General features: G+C 39.6%; 1 protein-coding gene across 7 annotated transcripts in view; it reads left to right on the forward strand.

The window, feature by feature from the left end:
* The window catches only part of pcdhac2 (protocadherin alpha subfamily C, 2), a 116872-nt gene that overhangs the window by 77376 nt on the left and 12971 nt on the right, over positions 1–26525 (forward strand). For all 7 annotated transcript variants that reach the window (XM_031898746.1, XM_031898747.1, XM_031898750.1 and 4 more), the window contains exons 2-3: positions 15217–15275; positions 17035–17123. In XM_031898746.1, the coding sequence (XP_031754606.1) occupies positions 15217–15275; positions 17035–17123 (148 nt within the window). The remainder of the gene's footprint in view (positions 1–15216; positions 15276–17034; positions 17124–26525) is intronic.

A 26525-nucleotide genomic window follows, 5' to 3' on the forward strand; every position in this document is an offset into this window, starting at 1 on the left:
CAGCGAGGAACAGCTGCTGAAATACTGCACTGAAGCCATGTTAGATACACCACTGTTTGTCTCTTTACCCTTTTTTTTAATTCTAAAGACCAGAGCTGGACAACATGTGACACTTGACATGTTTTTAAACTACAACTCCCAAATAGTTAAAGCCTGGAGTGCAGTTAATTGCCAAGTGCAGCTCTAGTCTAATAAATACATTCCTGGCACAGTTTCTGGGAAACTGGATTGTCTATGTTGGCAGAAATAAACGTCAGTATTGATTTGCGAAGATACTGCTTATTGCAAAAAGTTTTCACTTTTTATTCTGTCTTAGAGTAGACATTGCACTCCACATAGCTGTCAAGATACAGTATATCTTCCAGAACCACATCCAGCCAAAGCTCTAATGCCTTAGATTCCTAGGTGAAAACTTTTTATCCCTTTTTTCTATATAACTGTCTATAAAAACACTGACATACTGTATTATTAAGAGGGCACAGTGTGCAAAGCTGGTATGCAGACTCCATTTGTGTCTTCCACCAGATTTACATGGGCACTAGTTTTATAACCACATGTGATAGGGTCCTGTTAAAGAGTGACTGATGTACAGTAGCCCAACACTGAGCCTACAGCTCCAGTTCACTTATCTAGCCTTTATACATAACACTGTATCACACATATGGTGTAGGGCACTTGTATTTGTGCTTCAAAATATTTTGTTGCTTTTTTGGTCTTCGCTCCAGAGTTTGCATATGTAGAAACTTGTCAACCTTTTTTTTCAAATATTAAAAGGGGTTAAAGCTAAGCAGCTGCGAAGTAGTACCCCCTTTCTGGCACAGTATGGCAACATATCCACAAAGTGCCATACAGAACTCTGTAACTATCCCCTGCAGTATTACCAGATGTATAGCAATTATTTAGCTTTCCTTTTATGAACTGTCCTCTGTTTTTCTATAGTTTCAACATACACTTAGGGGCCCATTTGCTAAACAATTTTGAGATAAAGTTGTATTTTTTCTAACTTATAAAACATTTTGGAATGTATGCGAAAAGTTTATTAAAATTCCATGAGTTGTTTGTTAAATTTCCACAAACAAATCGCACTTTGCACAAAGAATATGGGCATTTTGGAATTCGTTAAAGCTTTCCTCGGGACTATCTTTTCGCCAGGTTTGATCTGTCGAGTGCCATTGATTCCTATGGAATCCAGAAAGGTTTTCATGACGTTAAAAAACGTTTTGGCATGAAAATTTTGTGACTTTCGGAACACAATTGCGATATTTTCGTACAAACAAAAAAAGCATTGTCGAGACATTTTAGAACATCAGAAATTATCGTGGTTACTCTATATCATGTTTTAAGCCCAGAAAAAAACATATTTTACCTGCAGTAAAAGTGCTCATTCCTAGCAAGGAAGTAGATGAGGTTTAAAAAAGACAAATGTCAATCAACTTCAGGTCTGCATAATAAATCAATGTAACCTCACAGTAATAACTATAACACAGCAACCAATCAACAACAAGCTCTTACTGGCTCAAGGATTTTAATAGGATTTACTGTGAACTTGTTTAATCTGGCACCTACTAATGCTACACATGTAAACAAGCATGGCTGGATGTTGTCAAAGACTGTGAAATCACAGTGAGTTGATCACCCATAGTGTAGTAGTAGGGTAAATTAGATTATATGTACATTCAGAGTTTATATTTTACTCCAATAGAAGTAATTAGATGAAATATCAATGTACAGGTACTAATAGTCTAGTATGCAAGTAGACATGTCTGACCAATAATTGCATTATAAATGAGAAATTCACATTGTATTACGTATATCCCTTTAAATCTGACCATCAATTGCAAGCATAAACTAACCATACTTCCATTTCAGGACCACAGGAACTGCGCTTTAGAAAACCACTTTAGCAGAGCATAATAAATCAGAAGAACAACATCTAACGTGGTGGCATTTCAAACTCTGAAGTGTCAAGGTGTCATGAATTATTACTTGGGAACATACTTCAAAAAATAAAACAACCTTAAGTAAAAGCCCAACAGACTAATTATAAAGAACAACAGTTAAGATAAAAGTAATTTCAGTTAAAGCTTACAGGAAAAGGTTTAATGTCAGAAGAACATAAGCAAATCCAAGAGAAGCAAAACCTAAAATGTATGTTGGCTGGATGTGCCATGAAACATATCACATGTGTAGGTTACAAACCTTGACTCATACATGGTAGAAGCTTCTAATGATTCTCAATAGGAAATAATTTTCTCAGGACAATGAACTATGCATTTTACATTTTTACTGTTATTCTAGGTAGTCAAACCTTCAATTTGGCAAAGAACAGCAGTCTATGTGTGAAATGAGAGAAGACATCTGATATCAACCAATATTAGAATCTGTAGAACATACATTTGCATAAAGTAAACATAACCATACATTGTTTTTCTCACAAAAATGTGATCATAAATGTAGTTTTTCTAGTTTTTCTACAAGTATTTTCTATATAGGCACCCATGAGCCAGTGCCTAGGGTGGAAGATTTGGGGAAGGGGGCAGCCTCTGAGTGCCTATTTAAAAGTCTTTAGTGCACCACCAGATGCTTTCTGTGAAATACAAGGGTGGAGCAGTAGGAGTTATCTCTCTCTGAGACCATCAGTGCATGAGCAAAGACATTTGTACGTGTAACAATTGATAGGAGAGAGGGAGGGCAAGGGTGGGCATGCCTAGGGCATCAACCCTTGGCTGTGCCTGCAACCTGTGCTCAATACATGTTACCTGCTGATTGGTTGCTGTGCTTTACTGAAGCTGGCAAATTTTGGTTATTCACATTCACACAACCCATACAATCAGTGATTAGCTTTGGTAGCCAGCAGCAGGTAGAACAATGAAAGCAAATTTTTGATTGGTTACCATGGGTTACTGCAAATGTGCCCAGTTTCAATAAATAAACCTAGTGTCTTTTTTTTACGTCAAGCTTTCAAGGATGCTATTTATATCGATCTAGTGTTAGTCGAGCAAAAAACTCAACAGGGCATTGGCCAAGCAAGCCACAAGTGAGAAAGTAAATTCCTTTATGAACCAATCAGCTTTTTCTTCGGATCAACAAACCTATCCATTCCACTACACTTTAGCTTGGTGTGTTAATAAAGAACACCTTCTATGCCAGTGGTTAAATCTCCTTTGTTGAAGTCCCGCCACCTCACACCCATCCTCTGTGCCACAGGCTTTCCACTACCCATACACAATAATGAGTATTAATGTATGTATTTCTGCATGTTTCCTTATAAAAATGACAGCTGTACCATGGCACACAGGGAGATTGGTTGCTACCATGGGTCGCCACAAGTAAAACACATTACTTCTGTTGCACTTTCCCATGATTAAGCTGGATTGCAGTGAGTAATGTGTTTACGTATGCCAATCCAAAGGTAAGAGAACGGCAAGGCATTTTCAGGAGATTTGTTGCCCACTGTAGCGCTAGTGCCGATTTGCAATATTACTTGTGTTGTTTGTAGTCATTTGGATGAGGTGTCAGTGATTTCTTCATAGATTCTTTCAGTTGATAATCAGGTCGCTTCTCTCTTACTGTTCAAGTGAATGCCGTGGGTTTGTTTCTTCCTCAGTGAGAACTCCATCAGAATGAGATCATGTTTTCTGCATACGATATGATCAGTTCAAATAAAAATCAGCTAGCTGTAGTTTTCCATAATGGAATTAAGCTTCTGATTAGTTTAATGTCCTCTGAATAAAGGTTGGTTTATTATTTATGACCTTTACTCTACCTAAGTGGATTTGCAAAGGGCATAGATCTATAATCTTATAATCTGTAATACACTAAACAATTGTGTTGATTCTACTCTCGAAATAATCTGCAGTTACTCAAAAATCTCTCTCATTATACTGTATATATATATATATATATATATATAGCTTTAGGTTGGATGTACAGTTAAAGGTTTATATTGTAGAGCCAGAATAAAATAACACCCACTCTGTCCAGCTTTCTCTGTGCACTTTCCTTGCCTGGCTGTGTAGAAGGTACAGTGACAGTGCCGGTCGCCTAAGTGCCAACCAGGGACATTCATGAGATCAGCAGGGGAAGGAAGAGAAGCAGATCAGAGGGATTAGAATGCAGGTGGGGGATTCGGTCATGTTTTTTGCATAGAGCTTTTAAAGAAGTGAATTGTCTGGGGTTTTCTGCATAAGGGATCTTCACGTAATTTGGATCTCCACACTTAATAGAAAATTATTTAAACATTAAATAAACTCAATAGCATGTCTCCAATAAGGATTCATAATATCTTAGGTGGGATCAAGAAAAAGATACTGTTTTATTACAGGTATGGGATCTGTTATCTGGAAACCCGTTATCCAGAAATATCTGAATTACAGGGAAGCCAGATCCCATAGACTCCATTCCAGCAAATAATTCAAATTTTTTAAAAAATCATTTCCTTTTTTTCGGTAATAATAAAACATTACCTTGTACTTGATCCCAACTAAGATATAATTAATCCTTATTGGGGGCAGAACAGTCCTATTGGGTTTATTTAATGGTTAAATGATTCCCTTTTCTCTGTAATAATAAAACAGTACCTGTACTTGATCCCAACTAAGATATAATTACCCCTTATTGGGGGCAGAACAGCCCTATTGGGTTTATTTAATGGTTAAATGATTCCCTTTTCTCTGTAATAATAAAACAGTACCTGTACTTGATCCCAACTAAGATATAATTACCCCTTATTGGGGGCAGAACATTATTGGGTTTATTTCATGTTTAAATGTTTTTTTTTATTTTTTTAGCAGACTTAAGGTATGGAGATTTAAATTACAGAAAGACTCCTTATCTAGAAAACCCTAGGTTCCAAACATTCTGGTTAAGTCCAATACCTGTATTACAGAGAAAAAGGAAATAAGGTTTAACATTTTTAATTATTGATTAAAATGGAGTCTATGGGAGATGGTCTTTTTGTGAACTGGAGGTTTCTGGATAACAGATCCCATAACTGCATATTTACAAATGTACACCTACAGAGTTTAATTGGGGATTTAAAAAGTAAACCGTGAAATTGAAATTGATTATGACCCCGCAAAATGATGGTTTAAGAAAAATAAATGAATTCCCTTTAGTTTTGGCAGATCATTTGCTTATTACAGGGGCTTTTATTGTTGATACCACAGACTTTGAAGAAAAAGAGAGGCCATTATCCAGCATTTGTGAGCTGTGGCTTGGAAGAGCGAATGGCTGTCTGTTCCCAATTAATATGCATGTATTCTGCTGACAGTTGCCAGTGTTGCTTTTCCAATGTGTCTTTCTTATTTTTGTGCGTGTTCAAATCTGGAGAATGACTTAACAGATGACAATGTGATTTACTCCAAATGTCATGTTTTATTACTTGAAACAGGTTGCTACAAATAAAGGGCATCAGGCAGTGGAACCAGTGAGCACATCACAGTAATATATTTGAAATGTAAAACTAGGCAGTCCAGTAATAATATAATGTTTAGATTATCATGTTCATATCCATTAGTTCTGAGAGAAAAAAAAACATGGAATTAATGCCATTTAGTGGATCTCAGCATCTTAAATCTTACTTCTTATCCCAAGTTAGTGCTCCTGTTAGGAGAAAACTGCACCGGCCTAGGGTAGCTGCGAGAGAGCAATGCGGTTATTTGCTTCTTCTGTCACTTGGCAACCCCCAGTGATTTTTAGCTTTACTTCTCCTTTAAATTGCCTATACATTCTTTATTCTGCATAGGCAATTAAAGAGGTACAGGTATGGGATTCATCATCCGGAAACCCATTATCCAGAAAGTTCCAAATTACGGAAATGCCCTCTCCCAATAGACTCCATTATAAGAAAATAATTCTAATTTTTTCTCTGTAATAATAAAACAGTACCTGTACTTGATCCCAACTAAGATATAATTACCCCTTATTGGGGGCAGAACAGCCCTATTGGGTTTATTTAATGGTTAAATGATTCCCTTTTCTCTGTAATAATAAAACAGTACCTTGTACTTGATCCCAACTAAGATATAATTACCCCTTATTGGGGGCAGAACAGCCCTATTGGGTTTATTTAATGGTTAAATGATTCCCTTTTCTCTGTAATAATAAAACAGTACCTGTACTTGATCCCAACTAAGATATAACTACCCCTTATTGGGGGCAGAACAGCCCTATTGGGTTTATTTAATGGTTAAATGATTCCCTTTTCTCTGTAATAATAAAACAGTACCTGTACTTGATCCCAACTAAGATATAATTACCCCTTATTGGGGCAGAACAGCCCTATTGGGTTTATTTAATGGTTAAATGATTCCCTTTTCTCTGTAATAATAAAACAGTACCTGTACTTGATCCCAACTAAGATATAATTACCCCTTATTGGGGCAGAACAGCCCTATTGGGTTTATTTAATGGTTAAATGATTCCCTTTTCTCTGTAATAATAAAACAGTACCTGTACTTGATCCCAACTAAGATATAATTACCCCTTATTGGGGGCAGAACAGCCCTATTGGGTTTATTTAATGGTTAAATGATTCCCTTTTCCCTGTAATAATAAAACAGTACCTGTACTTGATCCCAACTAAGATATAATTAATCCTTATTGGAGGCAAGACCATCCTATTGGGTTTAAATGATGTTTAAATAATTTTTTTAGCAGACTTAAGGTAGGAGATCCAAATTACAGAAAGATCCCTTATCCAGAAAGCTCCAGGTCCCGAGCATTCTGGATAACAGGTCCTATGCCTGTACTTTATAGGTAAGGACTAGTGATGAGACAATTATTTTTGGCACAAGACAATTCTTTTGATGAGAGACAATTCTTTTTGACGCAAGAGACAATTCTTTTGATGAGAGAGTCAAGGCGCAGATAAATTTGTCATGCGTGAAAAAAGTCTTAGTCGTGCAAATCAGGTGCAGTCGGGGCAAATTGGGTGTGGTCACGGCAAAATAGGCACAGGCGTAAAAAAAAAAAAAAAAACAGATTATTTTGCTGTTTCACAAATTTTCTTGTAGTATCACAAATTTTATGGCAAAACGGGACATATTCGCTCATCACTAATTAGGACTAGTGATGAGCGAATCTGACCTGTTTCACTTCGGTGAAAAATTTGTGAATATTTCAAAAGATTTGCGAAACGGCGAAAATGCTGCATGTCAAAAACAAATAGTCAAATATGTTTGACACATGACAATTCTTTTGATGAGAGACAATTCTTTTTGGTGCGAGAGACAATTCTTTTGATGAGAGAGACAATTCTTTTGATGAGAGAGACAATTCTTTTTGGTGCAAGACAATTCTTTTGATGCACGACAATACGTTTGATACGAGACAATTCTTTTGACATGGGCAACAATTTTTGGCCACGCAGCAAATTTTTTCACAGCAAATTTTGATGCCCATTTCTCAAAAAAAAAAAAAACGCTGATGCGAAATGCGGAAATTCCCAGCGAATCCATGCCTGGAGAATTGTTTCACCCATTACTAGATTGGACCACTGTACTGTGTGTCCTGCCTTTCAAGAAAATAGTTTCTTTAAATATGTTTACGTTTACTACTATAGATACCGCTGTAACAGTGTGTGGCATAGTTATGGGTTTTAGGAAATACTTTCCAGAGACTGTATGAGACTGAGCCAGTACCGAAGGCTAAGCTGATACTTACTTAGAAAGGAAGATGGCAAGCAAATCAAACTGACTTTAACAGTTAGAATAACATTATTATTTACTTTACTAGTAAAAATTGTGTGATATGTGTGATATGTTGCACCTTGGTCTTGTAATGACATCTCTATTTCTATGTTCAGAAATCTAATAATCTAATCTAATCTTTCATTGAATAGGAGTGAGGCACATATGTATGTATGTATATCTGTATTTATAAAGCGCTACTTATGTACGCAGCACTGTACAGTAGAAACAAATAAACATATAAACACAATATAAAATCTATGACGGACATGAGGGTAGATACAGAAATATCATTTGTGTGACTCCTCCAAATTACCTGATATACAGGTGTATAATGTTATTTCTACCTCAAATAACCCCACAGGTACTGTTTCTCTAGTGTACATGCTGAGTAGCTATGTGCCTTGGTACAGCTTACCCACAGCAGATTGAAGCAGTTAGAGGGGGAGGCAATGTGGCACATACCCAATAATTTGTTCATGTAGCAACAGGGGGCAAATGGGCTCCCCATCTTCTTTTCCTCAATAGACTGTATAGACTAAATGTTACAATGTAAGGCTGATTAGTAATTAATAAAGATAATCACTACATTGCAGCTCTGAATCCCATGCAATTATCACCAAAAATGAATAATTAGCCCTGCAGGATCATCTTATATGACAGGCCAGCCTCGTTTTCTGCTTGATACTTTGGGAGGGCCCCTAACCTTAGCTTCTCAACAGCTGCTGAGAGTATATCCAGCATGTTAGTGTCACTGGTAGTGATGAGCGAATCTTTCAAAAGATCAGCGAAACGGCGAAAATGTTGTGCGCCAAAAAAAATTGTCGCCCGCAGCTATTATTTTGTCTCCCGCGGCTATTATTTAGTCGCCCGCGGCTATTATTTTGTCGCACGGCTATTATTTCGTCCCGCGGCTATTATTTTGTCTCCCGCAGCTATTATTTTGTCTCCCGCAGCTATTATTTTGTCGCGTGGCTATTATTTCGTCTCATGGCTATTCTTTTGATGCCCGCGACTATTCTTTTTTGACGCTGGCGACAATTTTTGGATGTGCGACGAATTTTTCCATGGCAAATTTTTTCATCCGTTTCGCGAAACAATCCGCCAATGGCGAAACGCAGAAATTCGCCGCGAATCCATGCCTGGCGAAACATTTCACCCATCAATAGTCACTGGCACTTTCCAAAATGGTGACCCCCTGTGATAAGTAATCACATCATGGTCCATCATTTTATGTATTACATTGCCCCTTCACATTATAGAGAGAAAACAGAATGTATTGTATTTTAATTAGCAGCACCCAGTTCTAAGCTACTGTTTTAAAAAAAATACATATAGGAACTATCCAGAAAGGAGATTTAATGGAGTTGTTTGTCAGTGGCGTAGCGAGGGGGGTGCCGAGGGGGCCATGGCCCGGGCGGCGTATCAGAAGGGGCGGCGGTGGCTCCTTCTCTCTTACAGGCAACAGGCGCTTTTATAAGGTTGCGCCCGTGCGTATGATGTCACACGTCAGCGACGAGGCGCAACCTTATAGAAGCGCCTGTTGCCTGTAAGAGAGAAGGAGCCGCCGCCGATGGTCTGTTGGGGGTATGTACTATGGGGGAAATTGGGGGCACTGTGTGGGGGCTACTGTCTATGGGGAAATTGGGGCACTTTCCATGGGGGGGGGCAGGTCTTTGTGGGGTATTGTGTATGGGGGCACTTCCTATTGGGGCTCTGTGTATGAGGGCACTTTCTATTGGGGGGCAAGGTCTTTGGGGGGTATTGTCTATGGGGACACTGTGTATGGGGCAATTGGGGCACTGTGTATGGGGGCACTTCCTATTGGGGGCACTTTGTATGGGGCAATTGGGGGCACTGTGTATGGGGGCACTTTCTATTGGGGGAACTGTGTATGGGGCAGTTGGGGCACTGTGTATGGGGGCACTTCCTATTGGGGGCACTGTCTAAGGGCAATTGGGGGCACTGTGTGGAGGGGGCTGTCTATGGGGACACTGTGTATGGGGAAATTGGAGGCACTGTCTATGGGGAAATTGGGGCACTTTCTATGGGCAATTGGAGGCAATGTGTGTGGGGGGCACTGTGTATGGGGCAATTGGGGGCACTGTGTATGGGGGGCACTGTGTATGGGGCAATTGGGGGCACTGTGTATGGGGGTACTGTCTATGGGGCAGTTGTATGGGGGGACCGTGGCCAGAATAGCGTTAGGGGTCCTGGCCAGCATAGTGTTAGGGGACACTGTGGTAGGGTGACCCTAATACTTTTTATGTCTGTGTGTCCTGTACTGATGGGAGGGGCCCCGTGATTTCTGATGGCGGCCCTGCCACCATGGGCAGCCACGGACGCACAGCTGAATCCACTTTTGACAATTATGACATGCGCACCGCATTTCAAATTCAATAAAAAAAAAAAAAAATTTAATGCTGCTTTTTTTATTTTGTCTATTTTTTTTAAGAATAACTAAATAGAGGGGCGGCAAATTTCCGGTCGGCCCCAGGCGACGAAAGCCCACGCTACGCCACTGTTGTTTGTTACCAGTTCTGGTCTGCTATAAACTACAGGTCACAGTTTGATCTGTTGGTGGTTCACGATTTACCTTTTGGCCTCTCCTTTTGTATGTAATCCAGTGATCCCCAACCAGTGGCTCAGGGGCAACATGTTACTCACCAACCCATTGGATGTTGCCCCCAGTGGCCTAAAAGCAGGGGTTTATCTTTGTATTTCTGGCTTGGAGGCAAGTTTTGGTTGCATAAAAATCAGTTGTACTGTCAAATAGAGTCTCCTATTGGCTACCAGTCCACATAGGGGCTACCAAATAGCCAATTAAAACCCTTATTTGGCACCCCAGGAACATTTTTCCTGCTTGTGTTGCTCCCCAATTCTTTTTACATTTGAATGTGGCTCACAGGTAAAAAAGGTTGGGGACCCCTGTTGTAATCAATTACTTTTTAATTTGTTTAATTGCAAAATGACTTTAAATCAGAACTGATTATGCTTTCAAATATATCACAATGTCATGATTTGAGGTATCACATATTTCTAGGAAATAACAATCAATAAAGCAGGATGTATTGAATCAATGTGGTATGCTATTTTATTTCATATAGAGTAGAGGAATTATGCTTCAACAGCAAACCAGAACCACATGTTAATTCATGTCTTTGTATATTTGATCAATAGTCATTTCCCATTCCGATATCCTTAGCTTTTAATATCTGACCTAGCCATTAGGTTAGAAAAAGACTGTTCATAGGCAATGCTGTAATGACTCAATATGCAGCTAATATTATATTCTATGTAGATGTATTTATACCTTAGACCAGTGATCTCCAACCAGTGGCTCCGGAGCAACGTGTTAAAACCAACCCCTTTGGCGTTGCTCCCAATGACCTCAGAGCAGGTGTGCTTTTTTTAGAATTATTGAATTTTTGAAATTTTAGGGACATAAAAACCATGTGTACTGCCAGAGACCCCTATAGGCTGCCAGTCCACAGTGGACTACCAAATAACTAATCACAGTCATTACTTGTGATGAGCGAATCTGTCCCATTTCTATTCTCCAGAAAATGTAAGAATTTTTGAAAAGATATTTTGAAAAAATTCACAGAACGCCAAATTGCCCGCGACAATTTTTTTTGACACTGCTAAATTTTATGCGGTGAATTTTGTCTCTGTGAATACATGCCTGCCGAATTATTTTGCCCACTACTAGTCATTACTGGTCACCCCCTAAGAATTTTTTTCATGCTTGATTTGCTCCCCAACTTTTTATATTTAAATGTTGCTCATGGGTAAAAAGGAGACTACATAGTAGTAGATACATAGTTACATAGGGTTGAAAAAAGACCATCAAGAGTCCATCAAGTTCAACCCATCCAAGTAAACCCAGCACCCACAACCCACACCTACCAATCTATACATACATACATACATAAACTATATATACAACCACTAGTACTAACTGTAGATATTAGTATCATAATAGCTGTGGATACTATGCTTGTTCAAGAACTCATCCAGGCCCCTCTTATAGGCATTAAAAAAATCTGCCATTACAGGTTAGGGACCCCTGCCTTAGAGTACACGGGGAGTTTTTTACTGAGACAGTGGTCCAAGAAATGTCCCCTAAAAGGTCTAGGTCTAGGACAATCAGTCTGTTCTTGCACACTAGTGATAATGTCCCAAGAACACACCACGAGATGCCCGTTTGTGCATAAGTGTTGAGGCTGTGGCTCACCAGAAGTTATTTGGGGTGTTAAGGGCAGCAGATGTCTATTCTGAGCTACATATAATTTTAACTTATTAGACATAAATGTAGTGTTCAGAAGGTACTTTTGGATGCAAATCACTATGTTTTTAACCCATAATGTAGAGTGTTTTTGCTATATTCCCAGCATAATTGTAGCTAGGGAGGGATGCCCCATTTGTGCCCCATGTGTCAAAGCGATTGCACTTGCATGTGAGTGTGGTAGCAGATTGGATGCAAGGTGACTTTCAGAAGTAGTTGTGGCACTCCCAGCACTTGTGTTAACATGACGCTGGCATGTGATTGGTTTGGTGCTGTGATGTTGATACAACCCACTGTGGGAGCACTGGAATTATGTGGCCGCAGCTCCAGGTTCCACTTGCCCACAGTTCAGCAGAAAAGGCAGGGGGACACAATGGTGCACTATACCAAAGTGCAAGGACTGTGTTTGGACACAAGTACCATTATGCAAGTGCAACATTTGTTTCCATCTCAGCTCATAAAGTTCATAAATAGCCCTTATCCCTATATGGATTAGAAACACATTTTAAATGGATCCGAAGCAGAAATTCTGATTAAGATACCTGTGCAGTAACCTAGTAGTATGCCAGTAATGTATTTAGAGATGCAAAATGTTCTCACTTGCAGCTATTTGCATAACATTGAAATAAACATGTTTTATATATAAAGGCAATAACAGTTCACTTACTGATATCCCCTATTCTGTTGAACCTGAATACATTTAACAAATCTGCTGAATGGAAAAAGCTTGCTGTAAAGGCAAAAGTAGAAAACAAAAAGAGATATCTTGAGAACAGGATTACATATGGGGAAACTGAGTCTTTAAGGAGAAAAGATAGTAGCCTTATTCATTCAACAAAAAAAAAAAAGATCTTCAAGATGCAGACATTCCAGTCACAGATTCTATTCTATACTGATATCAGCACAGACATTGCCTAAGGTGGGTCCATATTTAGCAATGGAAATGGGCAAAGGTTATCTACTTGTGTGTGTGTAATTGTATTCACTGCAGATGTCTGGAATATTCTTAATGAAACCCTGATACTTACAGTGTTTCTAAAGATTCATGACAGTGAAGAGTGGTAAAAGGTTTGTGTCTCAACCACAAGCTGTTCTGTGCATATGAGGCTAAATACGAATAGAAGGTATGTGACAAATTTATGACTGATGACAAAAAAATTAAAGGTTCATGGGTACTGTTATTAGAAACTGTGAGATAGCTGGCAAATAATAACCTTTGCAAAGGGGCTGTGGGATAGCAGGTATAGTAGGGAGAGGTGGTGCCTATAGTAACAGCGGGATAATAGCCTCTGGGAAGGGACTGTGGCTGTGGGATAGCAGGTATAGTAGGGAGAGATGGTGCCTATAGTAGCAGTGGGGGGATAATAGCCTCTGGGAAGGGACTGGGGCTGTGGGATAGCAGGTATAGTAGGGAGAGATGGTGCCTATAGTAGCAGTGGGGGGATAATAGCCTCTGGGAAGGGACTGGGGCTGTGGGATAGCAGGTATAGTAGGGAGAGATGGTGCCTATAGTAGCAGTGGGGGGATAATAGCCTCTGGGAAGGGACTGGGGCTGTGGGATAGCAGATATAGTAGGGAGAGATGGTGCCTATAGTAGCAGTGGGATAATAGCCTCTGGGAAGGGACTGGGGCTGTGGGATAGCAGGTATAGTAGGGAGAGATGGTGCCTATAGTAGCAGTGGGGGGATAATAGCCTCTGGGAAGGGACTGTGGCTGTGGGATAGCAGGTATAGTTGGGAGAGATGGTGCCTATAGTAGCAGTGGGGATAATAGCCTCTGGGAAGGGACTGGGGCTGTGGGATAGCAGGTATAGTAGGGAGAGATGGTGCCTATAGTAGCAGTGGGATAATAGCCTCTGGGAAGGGACTGTGGCTGTGGGATAGCAGGTATAGTAGGGAGAGATGGTGCCTATAGTAGCAGTGTGATAATAGCCTCTGGGAAGGGACTGTGGCTGTGGGATAGCAGGTATAGTAGGGAGAGATGGTGCCTATAGTAGCAGTGGGGGGATAATAGCCTCTGGGAAGGGACTGTGGCTGTGGGATAGCAGGTATAGTAGGGAGAGATGGTGCCTATAGTAGCAGTAGGGGGATAATAGACTCTGGGAAGGGACTGGGGCTGTGGGATAGCAGGTATAGTAGGGAGAGATGGTGCCTATAGTAGCAGTGGGATAATAGCCTCTGGGAAGGGACTGTGGCTGTGGGATAGCTGGTATAGGAGGGAGAGATGGTGCCTATAGTAGCAGTGGGGGGATAATAGCCTCTGGGAAGGGACTGTGGCTGTGGGATAGCAGGTATAGTAGGGAGAGATGGTGCCTATAGTAGCAGTGGGGGGATAATAGCCTCTGGGAAGGGACTGTGGCTGTGGGATAGCAGGTATAGTAGGGAGAGATGGTGCCTATAGTAGCAGTAGGGGGATAATAGACTCTGGGAAGGGACTGTGACTGTGGGATAGCAGGTATAGTAGGGAGAGATGGTGCCTATAGTAGCAGTAGGGGGATAATAGACTCTGGGAAGGGACTGTGGCTGTGGGAAAGCAGGTATAGTAGGGGGAGATGGTGCCTATAGTAGCAGTAGGGGGATAATAGCCTCTGGGAAAGGACTGGGGCTGTGGGATAGCAGGTATAGTAGGGAGAGATGGTGCCTATAGTAGCAGTGGGGGGATAATAGCCTCTGGGAAGGGACTGGGGCTGTGGGATAGCAGGTATAGTAGGGAGAGATGGTGCCTATAGTAGCAGTAGGGGGATAATAGACTCTGGGAAGGGACTGTGGCTGTGGGATAGCAGGTATAGTAGGGAGAGATGGTGCCTATAGTAGCAGTGGGATAATAGCCTCTGGGAAGGGACTGTGGCTGTGGGATAGCAGGTATAGTAGGGAGAGATGGTGCCTATAGTAGCAGTGGGGGGATAATAGCCTCTGGGAAGGGACTGTGGCTGTGGGATAGCAGGTATAGTAGGGAGAGATGGTGCCTATGGTAGCAGTGGGGGATAATTGGTGTCATCTTGGATGCTCCCTAATGCACAAATCCCATGGGCTCAAGCAGATGGGTTCTGCGGGATGCTAACCTTAGGACCTGATTTTCTGAATACAGTCCATACAAATTGCCCCAGATTTGGCTATAGAAATATGGTAGTATTATCAACACATGCAATAGTTTGTGGCCTGTTATATGTACTTTATATTGAAACAACTAAATGTAACATTTTTATTTACTATTGGTTTGTTTTTTTGTTTTTTTTAGCCCAAACATCCTCATCCAGACTGGCGTTACTCTGCTTCACTCAGAGCTGCAATGCAGGGGTAAGTGAAAATTTTGATTTTGAAAACTTTCATCCTTCCCCCCCCACAAAATTTGATACATTCCAGAGCTCTGTCGGCTAATTTTAATTGGTTTCTACCATTGTACATGGTTCTTTTAAAAGTAATGCTAGGTGAAGTATGGTTTCCAGTGTTTTGTCACTAGCCTTACCCTTGGGTGTTCCTCTGGTTGGCACCACAGATGATGTTTTCCAACCCCTATATTTTTTGTTCCAGTGATATTCACATAGTTGCATTTTTAATCCAATATGGATTGCATACCCTGAACGCTTTGCCACATTTAGATGCTTAGTAGCTACCATTATCAGACCATTATGCTTTGCCACAGTCATATGGATAGTGATTTATGGCGCTATATTCTGTGCCACATGATGTGCTGAGTTCTACTGTATATCATTGCATTTGGAAACAGACCTCCTTAGGCAATTCAGAACATACTTTTATTAAAAGCTAAACTTGCCATTTTGTGCTTCTCACTTCAAGGAAAATAATCTATTCATAGATTTGACATTAAGACACGTAGGCTGCACAGTTATGACGCTCAATTAAACACCTACATTTGTTCTGGTCTGTTCAAGTGGCCTACTTAGTTAATATAGATTGTTAAATATATTTCTGCCAAGAAATTTTCCTTGCAGATCAAATCGTAGGAGTTGAAAATGATGACTAAAACTGTAAATATGTATAATTCTGGTATTTGTCACAGCAGGTTGTCACAAATGGCAAAACATATGTAGTTGATTGAAATTACCTGTTTCTCTATGGGCTACAGGGAATGCCCCTTGTCTTTGACAAACCTCCTTGCTCTGCAGGGAAAGGCCAGTGGCAAAGAAGTGATTGTGTGCAATGCAACAAGGAAATATAATTTCTAAATTATATTGTCAGCTATGTATTTAGTTGCATTGTCCAATCTCACACAGAGCTACCGGCACCTTCTCCTCACTGTCATCCCAGTTTCTAATTATTTCTTGAGTGTATCAAAACACAATTACTCCAGTGAGGCTCATATACCCATTAATGAACTCCTTAATGGGTGATTTCTGATACTTTATTAGAGCATGCAGCTCAGTTAGTGCAAGCACTCCTACAGCAAACAGGCATACCCTGCTCCTTCTATGCACAGAACCAAAACTGATGGTTATTACCAGGTACTTCACTTAATTCACTTTGCATCTGGTTGCAACGAGGGTTGCAAAATGAGTCCCCATTGGATGCTATTATGAAAAGATTTGAGTGCATTTTAGCACTGTGTTTCTCTTCTTGTTAGCAGATCAAGTGCCTGGTACAGCACATTATTCCAAGCATTCGTTTAAAAGAATGGGAGCATTATTTTTAGTTATATATGGCTATTAGATCAGTGTTATATATAAGCATATGCCTCCAATGTGTCCTCTGCTCACCTTTTCCAGCTTGCTGCGGTTAGCTATAGTGCACTCACCCCTCTGCGCTGGTGAAGTTAATGTAGTTATGGTCACTTTAGTGGCAGTAAGCTCATCCATATGATATGACCCTATGAATAAGTGATTGGGTTTTCCAAATTTGTTTTGATCTTGTCCTCCCTACTGCTATTTGGTGTTTTAAACTCTATGAAATATTCACAATCTCACACTCATACATTACATGTTACATTTCTTCTATATACTAGAAGAAAATGTAACAGTTAACTTCAATTTATTTTGAATTAAAGGCTATATTATAAGTTTGTGCTAAGAAGCTAACTCTGCAAATTTGTTCTGTACAGCGCTGTGCACATGGAAGGAGCAGCAGTTTTACGCGGAGGAGCTGGCGGTCTTGAGCAGCAATGGCCGACGGTGTCCAGCGCAACACCAGGTTCGAGAAAACTATAGATTTTTGTTATTGTTAAATATGATTATTTCTTCCATATCCTTAAATGGATGATCAGTTTTGCCCTAAGTATATGTGATCTGCTGCCTTTATACTCCATAAATCCTTAACTAGAAGTACTATTACTACATCAATGGCATCTTTTACGGAGTATATAACAGCAAATAAAGGCTATTTGGCTCATCTAGTCTGCCCACTTTTTTTGTTTAAAATATAGTTTCAAGTACTTGATTTATTATTAGGGTAACCATATAATAAATACTGGTAAGTACTGCGACTGCTTTCTATAATTCTGGTATTACCAGATAATTTATTAACTTTAATCAAGCATCTGCACTTTCCTTTTATCTGTACCCATAAACCATTGTTGTCCAACAAATTCTTGTGTATAGTTGTTAGTAACATATGCACCACCTACACATTTACTGGAAAGGGTAAAGTGAATGGAAGGGGTCCAGTGTAACCAATGTTCTACCATGGTGCCAAGCTTAAAGGGCATATTTGGGCCCAGTAGAATTGGTAGTGATAGAGAACATGGATTTGGGAAGGGATTAACTCAAGTTTTGCCTATGTCCCTATGTCTGTGGATCTAGATGATTTAGAAAATAAACCAAACTGAATTAGGTTGTGACTAGATAAATTGACAATACACATAAACCAAACTGAATTTAGTTATAACTAGATATATTGACAATAATCATATACCTAACTGAATTTAGTTATAACTAGATATATTGACAAAAAACATAAACCAAACTGAATTTATTTATAACTAGATATATTGACAGTAAACATACAGGATGGAGAGGTTAGATAGGAAAGATGTGTAAAGCGGAATATGCAAGGGAATAATATAAGAATATGCAAGAGAATTATTGGGTGATGGGACAGATGTAACATGTCGAGTAAAAGTGCAGATGAAGCATATGTATACTTTATTAATGTCACATATTGTAGCTTCTGCATGAGGCACAGTCAGTGTGTGTGTATTTATAGCTACACATCTCCGTCCATGTTAAAACTGACTGACATTGCTGATAAAATATTTCCCTTCTCTATCACCACAGTGACCCACAATGCATGCAAATGCCTATAATAAACAGGTAGCTGCCTTATCTTTCTGCCGAACTGACCCAAACTGGCACCAAATTTTCATTGTTACTACTAAAATCTTATAGAGATTGCATTTTATTTTACTTGTTTAAGCGTAAGCTGAGCTCAGATACTATGAATAGACAGTTTCTTTAATGATTATTTTGTAGAATAAAAAAGGTAAAACTACAGATTATATTTCTGTATACCTTCTCAAGGTTGTGAAAATGTGTTGCTCTACTTCCCTGGAAAAAACAACTCTTCATTCAAGGCTATGTACAGTCTTTTCATATTACTTTATGTGACTGTTCATTGATATATGGTCAGAACTGACAACATAGATTAGGGTAAAACTCAGATGAAAGACAAATGCTTTGAGGCTTCAATAAGATTTCACTGCAAAGGCAATCTCAACACATCTGGTATAGTCTCAGGGAGGGGGACATGAGCTTCCTGTGAAAGGCTTGGTACAAAGAAAAAGAATGATCCTATGGAATAATAAACAAACCTAAAATTATTATCTAAGGACACTTCTTTGGATTTTACTTTTGTGCCACCCATGTACTGGCCAATGGCTTTTACAGTTTTCTAAATAAAACCTAAATTAAAAGATGGTTGTGCTTGGTGCAAGTGAATGTGTGGAATGAAAAGATGAGGATTAATGTTTTCCAATTCAGTTTTTTGAGTAATTACCCACTCAGCTTCATTTTATTAATATGATGGCTTTATTAGTGGGAACAGTGGTTTGGATTTTTCTAGGTACCCTGTTAAAAAAGAGATTGTGAATGGGTACCCCATAGAAAGCCGAGGATACTGTGTCCCAGACCTAGCTCCCTCTGAGCAGTTCATGTTTAGCAGATATCTACACAGCAGCACACATGTGGATACAGATGAATGTATTTTGAGCTACCAAATGTTTCACCTTTGCTGCTGTGAGAAGCATTTTCTAAAAGTATGCATATGAGTATGGGAGTCAGAGGTTAAGATCCTTGCAAATAAAACCTGACACTGTCATTGCACTCTAAAATTTTGCTTAACTAAGAATGCTGTTGTGATCTATAGACATTTACAGAGAGTATGTAATTTGTGGTCTGTGAAATGCACACTGATCATCCAATAAGAGAATGAATCTCAGGTGCAGTATTGCCAGTCATGCAGCAGAATGTACCCTAAGGCTCTTATGGCACCAAGACAATTTACAGGTTGTCTGGTGCTGAAATGTGCATTTGTAAAAAAAAAATAAATAGAAAACAATATATATATATATATATATATATAAATTTGGGTAATTGAGTATTCTGAAATAAATATTCCGTGGCCGGCACACCCTTAAAATTTGTCAAAAGTTTATTTAAGACATATTGTTTAAAAAGAATCCGACGTTTCGGTCCTAAATAGGATCCTTGAGAAAGGTCCTATTGAGGACCGAAACGTCGGATTCTTTTTAAACAATATGTCAAACTGACGATTTCTTCACATCAAACTGACGATTTCTTCACATAAAATGAGCAATCTACAGGTGAAAGATAATTCATGTTTGATAAGTCTTGTACATGCAGGATTGGACTACAGAAAGCAAATACCTTAAATGTTTATGTGTGTGAATAGCTCAGCACAGATCCAAACCATTACACCTCAACAGAGGCATATAACATTTTAAGTTTGATAATAGAAACAGCTCTGGTCTATTTCCCAGAACTATTCAATCAATATCTTGATATAGTTTTTAGAACTATTACAATCAATACCTTGCTTATAGTTTTTGGAATTTAAGCTGTGTCGGATTAACAGTGCTTTCAGTAGATGGTTTGTTTGCTCAGCGGAATCGCTATATGCAGAAGAGGTACATTTAATACTTATATCCCTGCCATTCCTTTTATTGGCTGGCCATTATAGGCCAAGTGCTTCCCTTAGGTTTCTACAATATATATCGGTGGTTGTATTTCATTTACATGGTGACAGAATAAACTTGAAGGTTTTGCTTGGAAAATTACAAGCCTGATACAATACATGTTTCTGTTCTATGCCAAAAATAGCAAATAGCCTATACATATACTGTAGCACAGAGAAATCAGCAGAGGTTATTTAAAAACCAGTCAATAAATAAAAAGAAAGAATCCAACCAACGGGGATTAGTGGCAGTTAACCCCAAAACAACCCTAAGTGATCACTAAGTTATTTTTACCACTCAATCAATAAGCAATATATTATACTGATTTGCCGATTTATACATGTCACATCGCATTTCATGCCAAACTAATAATTGGATGCATTCAAGTGTAGTTCATTTAATACTATGGAAGTTGATCATCTCAAGGCAATTCATTCATTATTTGCATTTATTCTGTTGTGCTTACTGCTGTGTGTGATTCAGTTGCTGCATTTGATGTTTTCTGTAAGGCTTTGGTTTTGGTTGCAAGTTTATAATGAATAAAGTCATTTTGTAAAATGTAAGGATATAATAAGTCAAAGAGGAGTTCCATTAGATGGAACTCTGAGGTGACTTACAGTATAAAATCCTCATATTATTTAACATGGGGTACTTTAACTATTATAATACACATGTTTCATTGAGGCATGTGACAGAAATTACATCACAAAGCACTGAGTATAACTAATGACATCATTAGGCACAATTTATAAGCATATAATTTTAATTTACAGCATATTCATCTTTCTTTTGTACTATATATATATATATATATATATATATATATACAGCAACATGAATACCGCACTCACAGGACTTATGGTGAAGAAAAAAGTTCATTTATTGTTCAAACATCAAACTGACGTTTCGGCTGTGTCCACAGCCTTTTTCAAAGTGAAAAAGGCTGTGGACACAGCCGAAACGTCAGTTTGATGTTTGAACAATAAATGAACTTTTTTCTTCACCATAAGTCCTGTGAGTGCGGTATTCATGTTGCTGTAAATTTTCCGTTTTTCAACACTGCACCCAGGCATCCAGTGACTACTGTATACGTGAGTGCCGGCTTCATACATTCTACTCTATATATGTATTTATTTATTTATTTTATTTTTTTTGTCAAAAACTAAATAACCTACTCAGTGTGCAACCGATCCCCATACAAACTGGCAAGAAGTACAAACCATTTATTTATTTATTGAAACCATGTCAGAATTAAACCCAGCATCGCTTTGATCATAAGCAGAGATGCTTAACTTCATTATTACTAACATGCTACCCACCTGTTGTTAAACCTTGTTCTTTTCTTCAAAGCCTGCTTTCCTGAGTGGCAAATGAATTCAAAGGGAGTTTATTCCCGTCTTAGAAGAAAAAGAAAAGTGAATCATTTTCTAACAGACAGACAAAATAGTACAAAGTATATGTATTTAGTACTACTGAAAAGAGAACAGTCAGCACTCACCAAACTTATCCAGTTCAAATAAAATGTGCATGTTACATGGTATTCATTGCAACCAGCTCTGTATATCATAATGCAAGGTACAGCACCATCAAAGGAACATATTTACTGTATATTATATAAGACGTTGTAAGCATCACCAAGGTTGGATTGGGGGGTGTATGGCCCACCGGAACTGCCTCCCCAGGGGCCCTACACCCCCCAAGGTGCCCCCGCGGCCACGTTTCCCCTGCCGTGCCCCCTACCCACGCCACCCACCTGACGTCCTCCCCTGAGCATGCATAAGTGAAATGCATCAGGGGAAGGACACCTGCGACCGGGGGAGTGCCGACAGGGGTCGGGTCTGGTTCTCCCGGTGTCCTGGCAACCCAGTCTGACTCTGAGTATCACATGGCTTAGATCTGTAACACTGCAGATCTACATAAATGACCTGCACTGACCTGTACTCATTAAATGGTATTTTTAGTTTGTATTGGGGATAGAGTCAGGCCCTGTATTAGCCATACATTAATTTATTTCTAGGCAGGCAAAGAACATGAAAACCACCATTAGTTTAGCAATATGTGACCTGACTATACTAAGGACTATAAAGATAGGGGGTGGGATAGTTTTATGCTACAACCGAAACATCAGCAATAATCATGATTCTGTTTTAGTTTGAGAACAAACCTGCTTTTATTTATGTATTTATTTTTTTATATAAACACTTTATATATGGTGTAGACTTGGACAAAACAGGTGCTGCAGCAAAGACATCTTGAGCTACCATATTATGAAAAGAAATACTCAATTTTGTCTCTATGTATAAACAGAAAGCCTTCTAACATAGAGGAGCAGAACCAGGTCAGCTGCCAGATATGGTTATGTTACTCAGTAAGGAGCTTCCTGGCCTTGGGCTAATGCAGAGATGTAGTGAAAGCAGAAACTAATTCTAAGGGCAGTTTGTTAACTGTGCAGATGATCGGAAGCCATGTTGTCATATATCCCAGACATGCCTATACAATGGGATTATATATATTAGTTCCACAAGCTCCTCACTGTTACACCTTCATCAGATGCATAACCATATGCGTTAGCAGATCATCAGCTGTGACTTATGGTGTGAATAAGTATTAAAGGCAACTCACAGACGACTGGTTTTCATTTATCTTGGATTTGTGTGCACATTAGATTTGATCGGTGGGGGTGTAACACGTACAGTTTTGAAAGAGTTGGATATTTTACCGATACTGATAGCCTCCTTTTGTATTTTGCAGTTAATAATTTCCTTAAAATATATGAACTGTGCTGACTTAACATTGATTGAAGGTGACTATCAATGCCAATGACCTTTAAGTGCCAAAGCAATACAAGGCCCTGTCTGCATTATCATTATCACTATCGAGAATTTTTCTAAAAAAAATACCTGACAAGGTCCAAAAACAAACTAAGCCAAAAAGAAAGAGAGAGAAAATATCTCAATATCCTAATATAGTTACATGGTAACTATAATACCACCAGTATGGAATCTGTTATCCGGAAACTCATTATCCAGAAATCTCCGAGTTGTGGGAAGATCATCTCCCACTCTATTTTTACCAAATAATTAAGATTTTAGAGCCTTACCTTGTACTTGATCCCAGTTAAGATATAATTAATCCTTATTGGAGGCAAAACAATCCTGCTGGGTTTATTTAATGTTTAAATGTTTATTTAATTTAGCAGATTTATTGTATGGGGCTCCAAATTACATAAAAACCCCTTATCTGGAAAACCCCCCATCCCACATTTTGTGGATAACAGAGTCCATACCTGTATAATAACAGAGTTACATTGTAAACAATAGTAAACATTACCCCAGCCCAGTAAATAATAACCTTCTATAATCAGACTATAGCTTTGCTCTGTCTAATGAAGGTAGTTGCCCTGTAATATTACATAAACTAGACCACTTTATCCTTTGGGAGATTGTGTGGGGATTTTTTGTGTTACCTAAGAGCAACAATAAAACAAAACAAAAAAAAATCATAGTTACTGAAACTGCTGCACAATTTCATTTCTGCCAAAGTACTATGGATGTCTCCAGGAAATGGGAAACACTAATAATTAGGTTGATTCAGCCAGTTGGATTTTAATTGGATTATTATACAGTAGTTAACTGTACTGAAACAATGAAGTTAACCATGTAATTAGAAAAAAGGAATTGACTTAAGAATTAATGGCATGAAATACCAATGGTGGAATTCTTTTGAACTTTTCTTTTAAACACTATTTATATAACGGTATCAATAAATAATGAAAATGTATTACAGGTATAACAGGTCTATACAAACAACAAATGTGACTGCAAAAAAGTTGTCATGTAGATCCTGTTACATATTTCATATCAGCTCGGTCCATCTACTACTATGAAATATACCCCCCCTACCCCCGCGCGCAGCCGTGAGCGCGCATGTGCAAACACATATGGAGCAGTGGGGAGAGGTCCCCATTGCTCCGTAAAGGAGCCGAACTTACACATTTTGTTGTGGCGAGGCCCCTAAATTTGTGCCGCCATAGGCCCGGGCCTTTGTGGGCTCACCACAAATCCGGGCTTGTTTATTATTGCCATTTTGTCACGTTGCAAACCCTCATTTGCTACATATGCAACATATGCTATGTTGTTTCTCAGTATATGACCCTTTGTAAGATTGCATAGCTTTTGGCATTAATGATGAGCGAATCTGTCCCGTTTTGCTTCTCTGAAAAAAATTTGCTTATCTTCGAAAAGAAGTGAAATTCCGAAAATGCAGCGCTTAAAAAAAAATGCTGATTACTCCCTGCCCTAAACTGTAACTAGACATTCACTATGTATCTGCTTAACCCCTTATTGGACACCAATTCTTCAATAAAAGCTTCCTCGTTAGTCCCTACATCATGGTCCTGATGCCACCCTTAACTTGCCTTCCTTAGTAGAAAGAGGTATATAAGCGCTTGCTCTAAGCTAGTATTGATCACAAGGTATTAATATACACATTGTACACATCTTTATTCTGGGTTTCACAACTCATTTAGTCACGTAACTCAAATAATGCCTGAATGAGTTTCCTGGTACCAATGTGACTGGAACACTCACACCTCAGTGAGTTTCAGTTCACCTGCCTGAATAAGTTCAGTGCAATCACTGTGTGGAGTTTAATGACTGTATTATCTTTGAGGGAATTCCATGCCACTCAGTTGAACTGAAGAAGCAGCTTTAATGAATGGTGAAATAGTTTCAAGTTACTCAGCAAGTGCAGTTGCTTGAGACTTATCACTACTAGATGTTGTGCATGACTTGTACATGTTATAGACACACAGGGCGGCCATCAGGGGGGCACAGGGGGTACAGCCATCCCGGGCCCGGACGATTTTAACTTTAAAAGGGGGCCCAGCCGTGCTAAAGTTTTCTTAGTAGCTCGGGCCCCCTTAAATCAATTCCGGGCCCTGTCATTCGTGGTCAGCTACCAATGTACTGGGGGAAGGGGAGCACAGCTGGCTACCAATGTACAGGGGGAAGGGGGCACAGCTGGCTACCAATGAATATGGGGAAGGGGGCACAGCTGGCTAACAATGTACAGGGGGAAGGGGGCACAGCTGGCTAACAATGTACAGGGGGAAGGGGGCACAGCTGGCTAACAATGTACAGGGGAAGGGGGCACAGCTGGCTACCAATGTACAGGGGGAAGGGGGGCACAGCTGGCTACCAATGTACTGGGGGAAGGGGGCACAGCTGGCTACCAATGTACTGGGGGTCACAGCTGGCTACCAATGTACTGGGGGGGCACAGCTGGCTACCAATGTACTGGGGGGGCATAGCTGGCTACCAAATGTACTGGGTGGGCACAGCTGGCTACCAAATGTACTGGGGGGGCCCTGCTGGCTACCAATGTATTAGGGGGGCCCTGCTGGCTACCAATGTATTAGGGGGGCCCTGCTGGGTACCAATGTCTCATATCTGTGAGTCCTTTGTACTGGTGGGAGGGGGGCCCGTGATTTCTGATGGCGGCCCTGTAGACACACAGGGCATGCAAAAATTCCTGCAGAGTAAATATTGCCTCTTGATATTCCAGCCCATAAGTGCCCTTTGTAAGACAATCGCTTGTCTGTTGACGTTACCTCCCAATATGTTGTAGGACTTCATTTCCTAGCTTCATTCTATACATAGCCAATGGCTAAAGCAGAAAAAAGAGGTAAAAAAAGAAGTCCTCTACACTGGCCCATTATCAATATATATAAGATAATGGGTTCTCGGCCCATTGTACAAGAAAACAAATTGGGTTCTCGGCCAATTGTACAAGAAAAGTGAGGACCAGCACACCATATTCCATAAATAATTTTGCTGCAAAATCCCCCACTAGGGGACCTTTATCAAGGATGGGATCGAAACGTTGGAATTTGCAGCACAATGGTGAATTACAAATATAATTATTACTTACAGAATATGGAGTGCTGGCCCTCTCTTTTCTTATATACATTCTGTGCATTAAGCTACCAAGAAATTCCCCTTGCCTTTAAACAAAACAGGGATTGTTTGTCCATATATTGCAATATACTCAAGCTGGCCAACTGTGTCAAAGTCATCCCTGGTCTGGCCAGTCCTACACTCACTTTTACCTGATTCATTAAGAATTCTACTGCTTCATTATACATTTTACAAAGGGACTGAGTTTTACCTGCAACTTGCTTTCTCCTAAGGTTAAAACTCAGAAATAGTTGCCCATTTATTGGCCCCACTGGGATCACCTGACTGTAGCTGGAAAGGGTGGAAGCTACAACATGGAGCTGGCCACTGCTCCTCTAGTCTGGGAAATCCAATGCCCTCTGTCAATGGAAGGGTTACAGTTGTATGTAAATATAGCGACAGATATATAAATACATATTTTTGTTATAATTTTTAAAGAAAATTGTT

The sequence above is a fragment of the Xenopus tropicalis genome, chromosome 3 (assembly GCF_000004195.4).
Source record: "Xenopus tropicalis strain Nigerian chromosome 3, UCB_Xtro_10.0, whole genome shotgun sequence".
In the NCBI taxonomy this organism is placed as follows: domain Eukaryota; kingdom Metazoa; phylum Chordata; class Amphibia; order Anura; family Pipidae; genus Xenopus; species Xenopus tropicalis.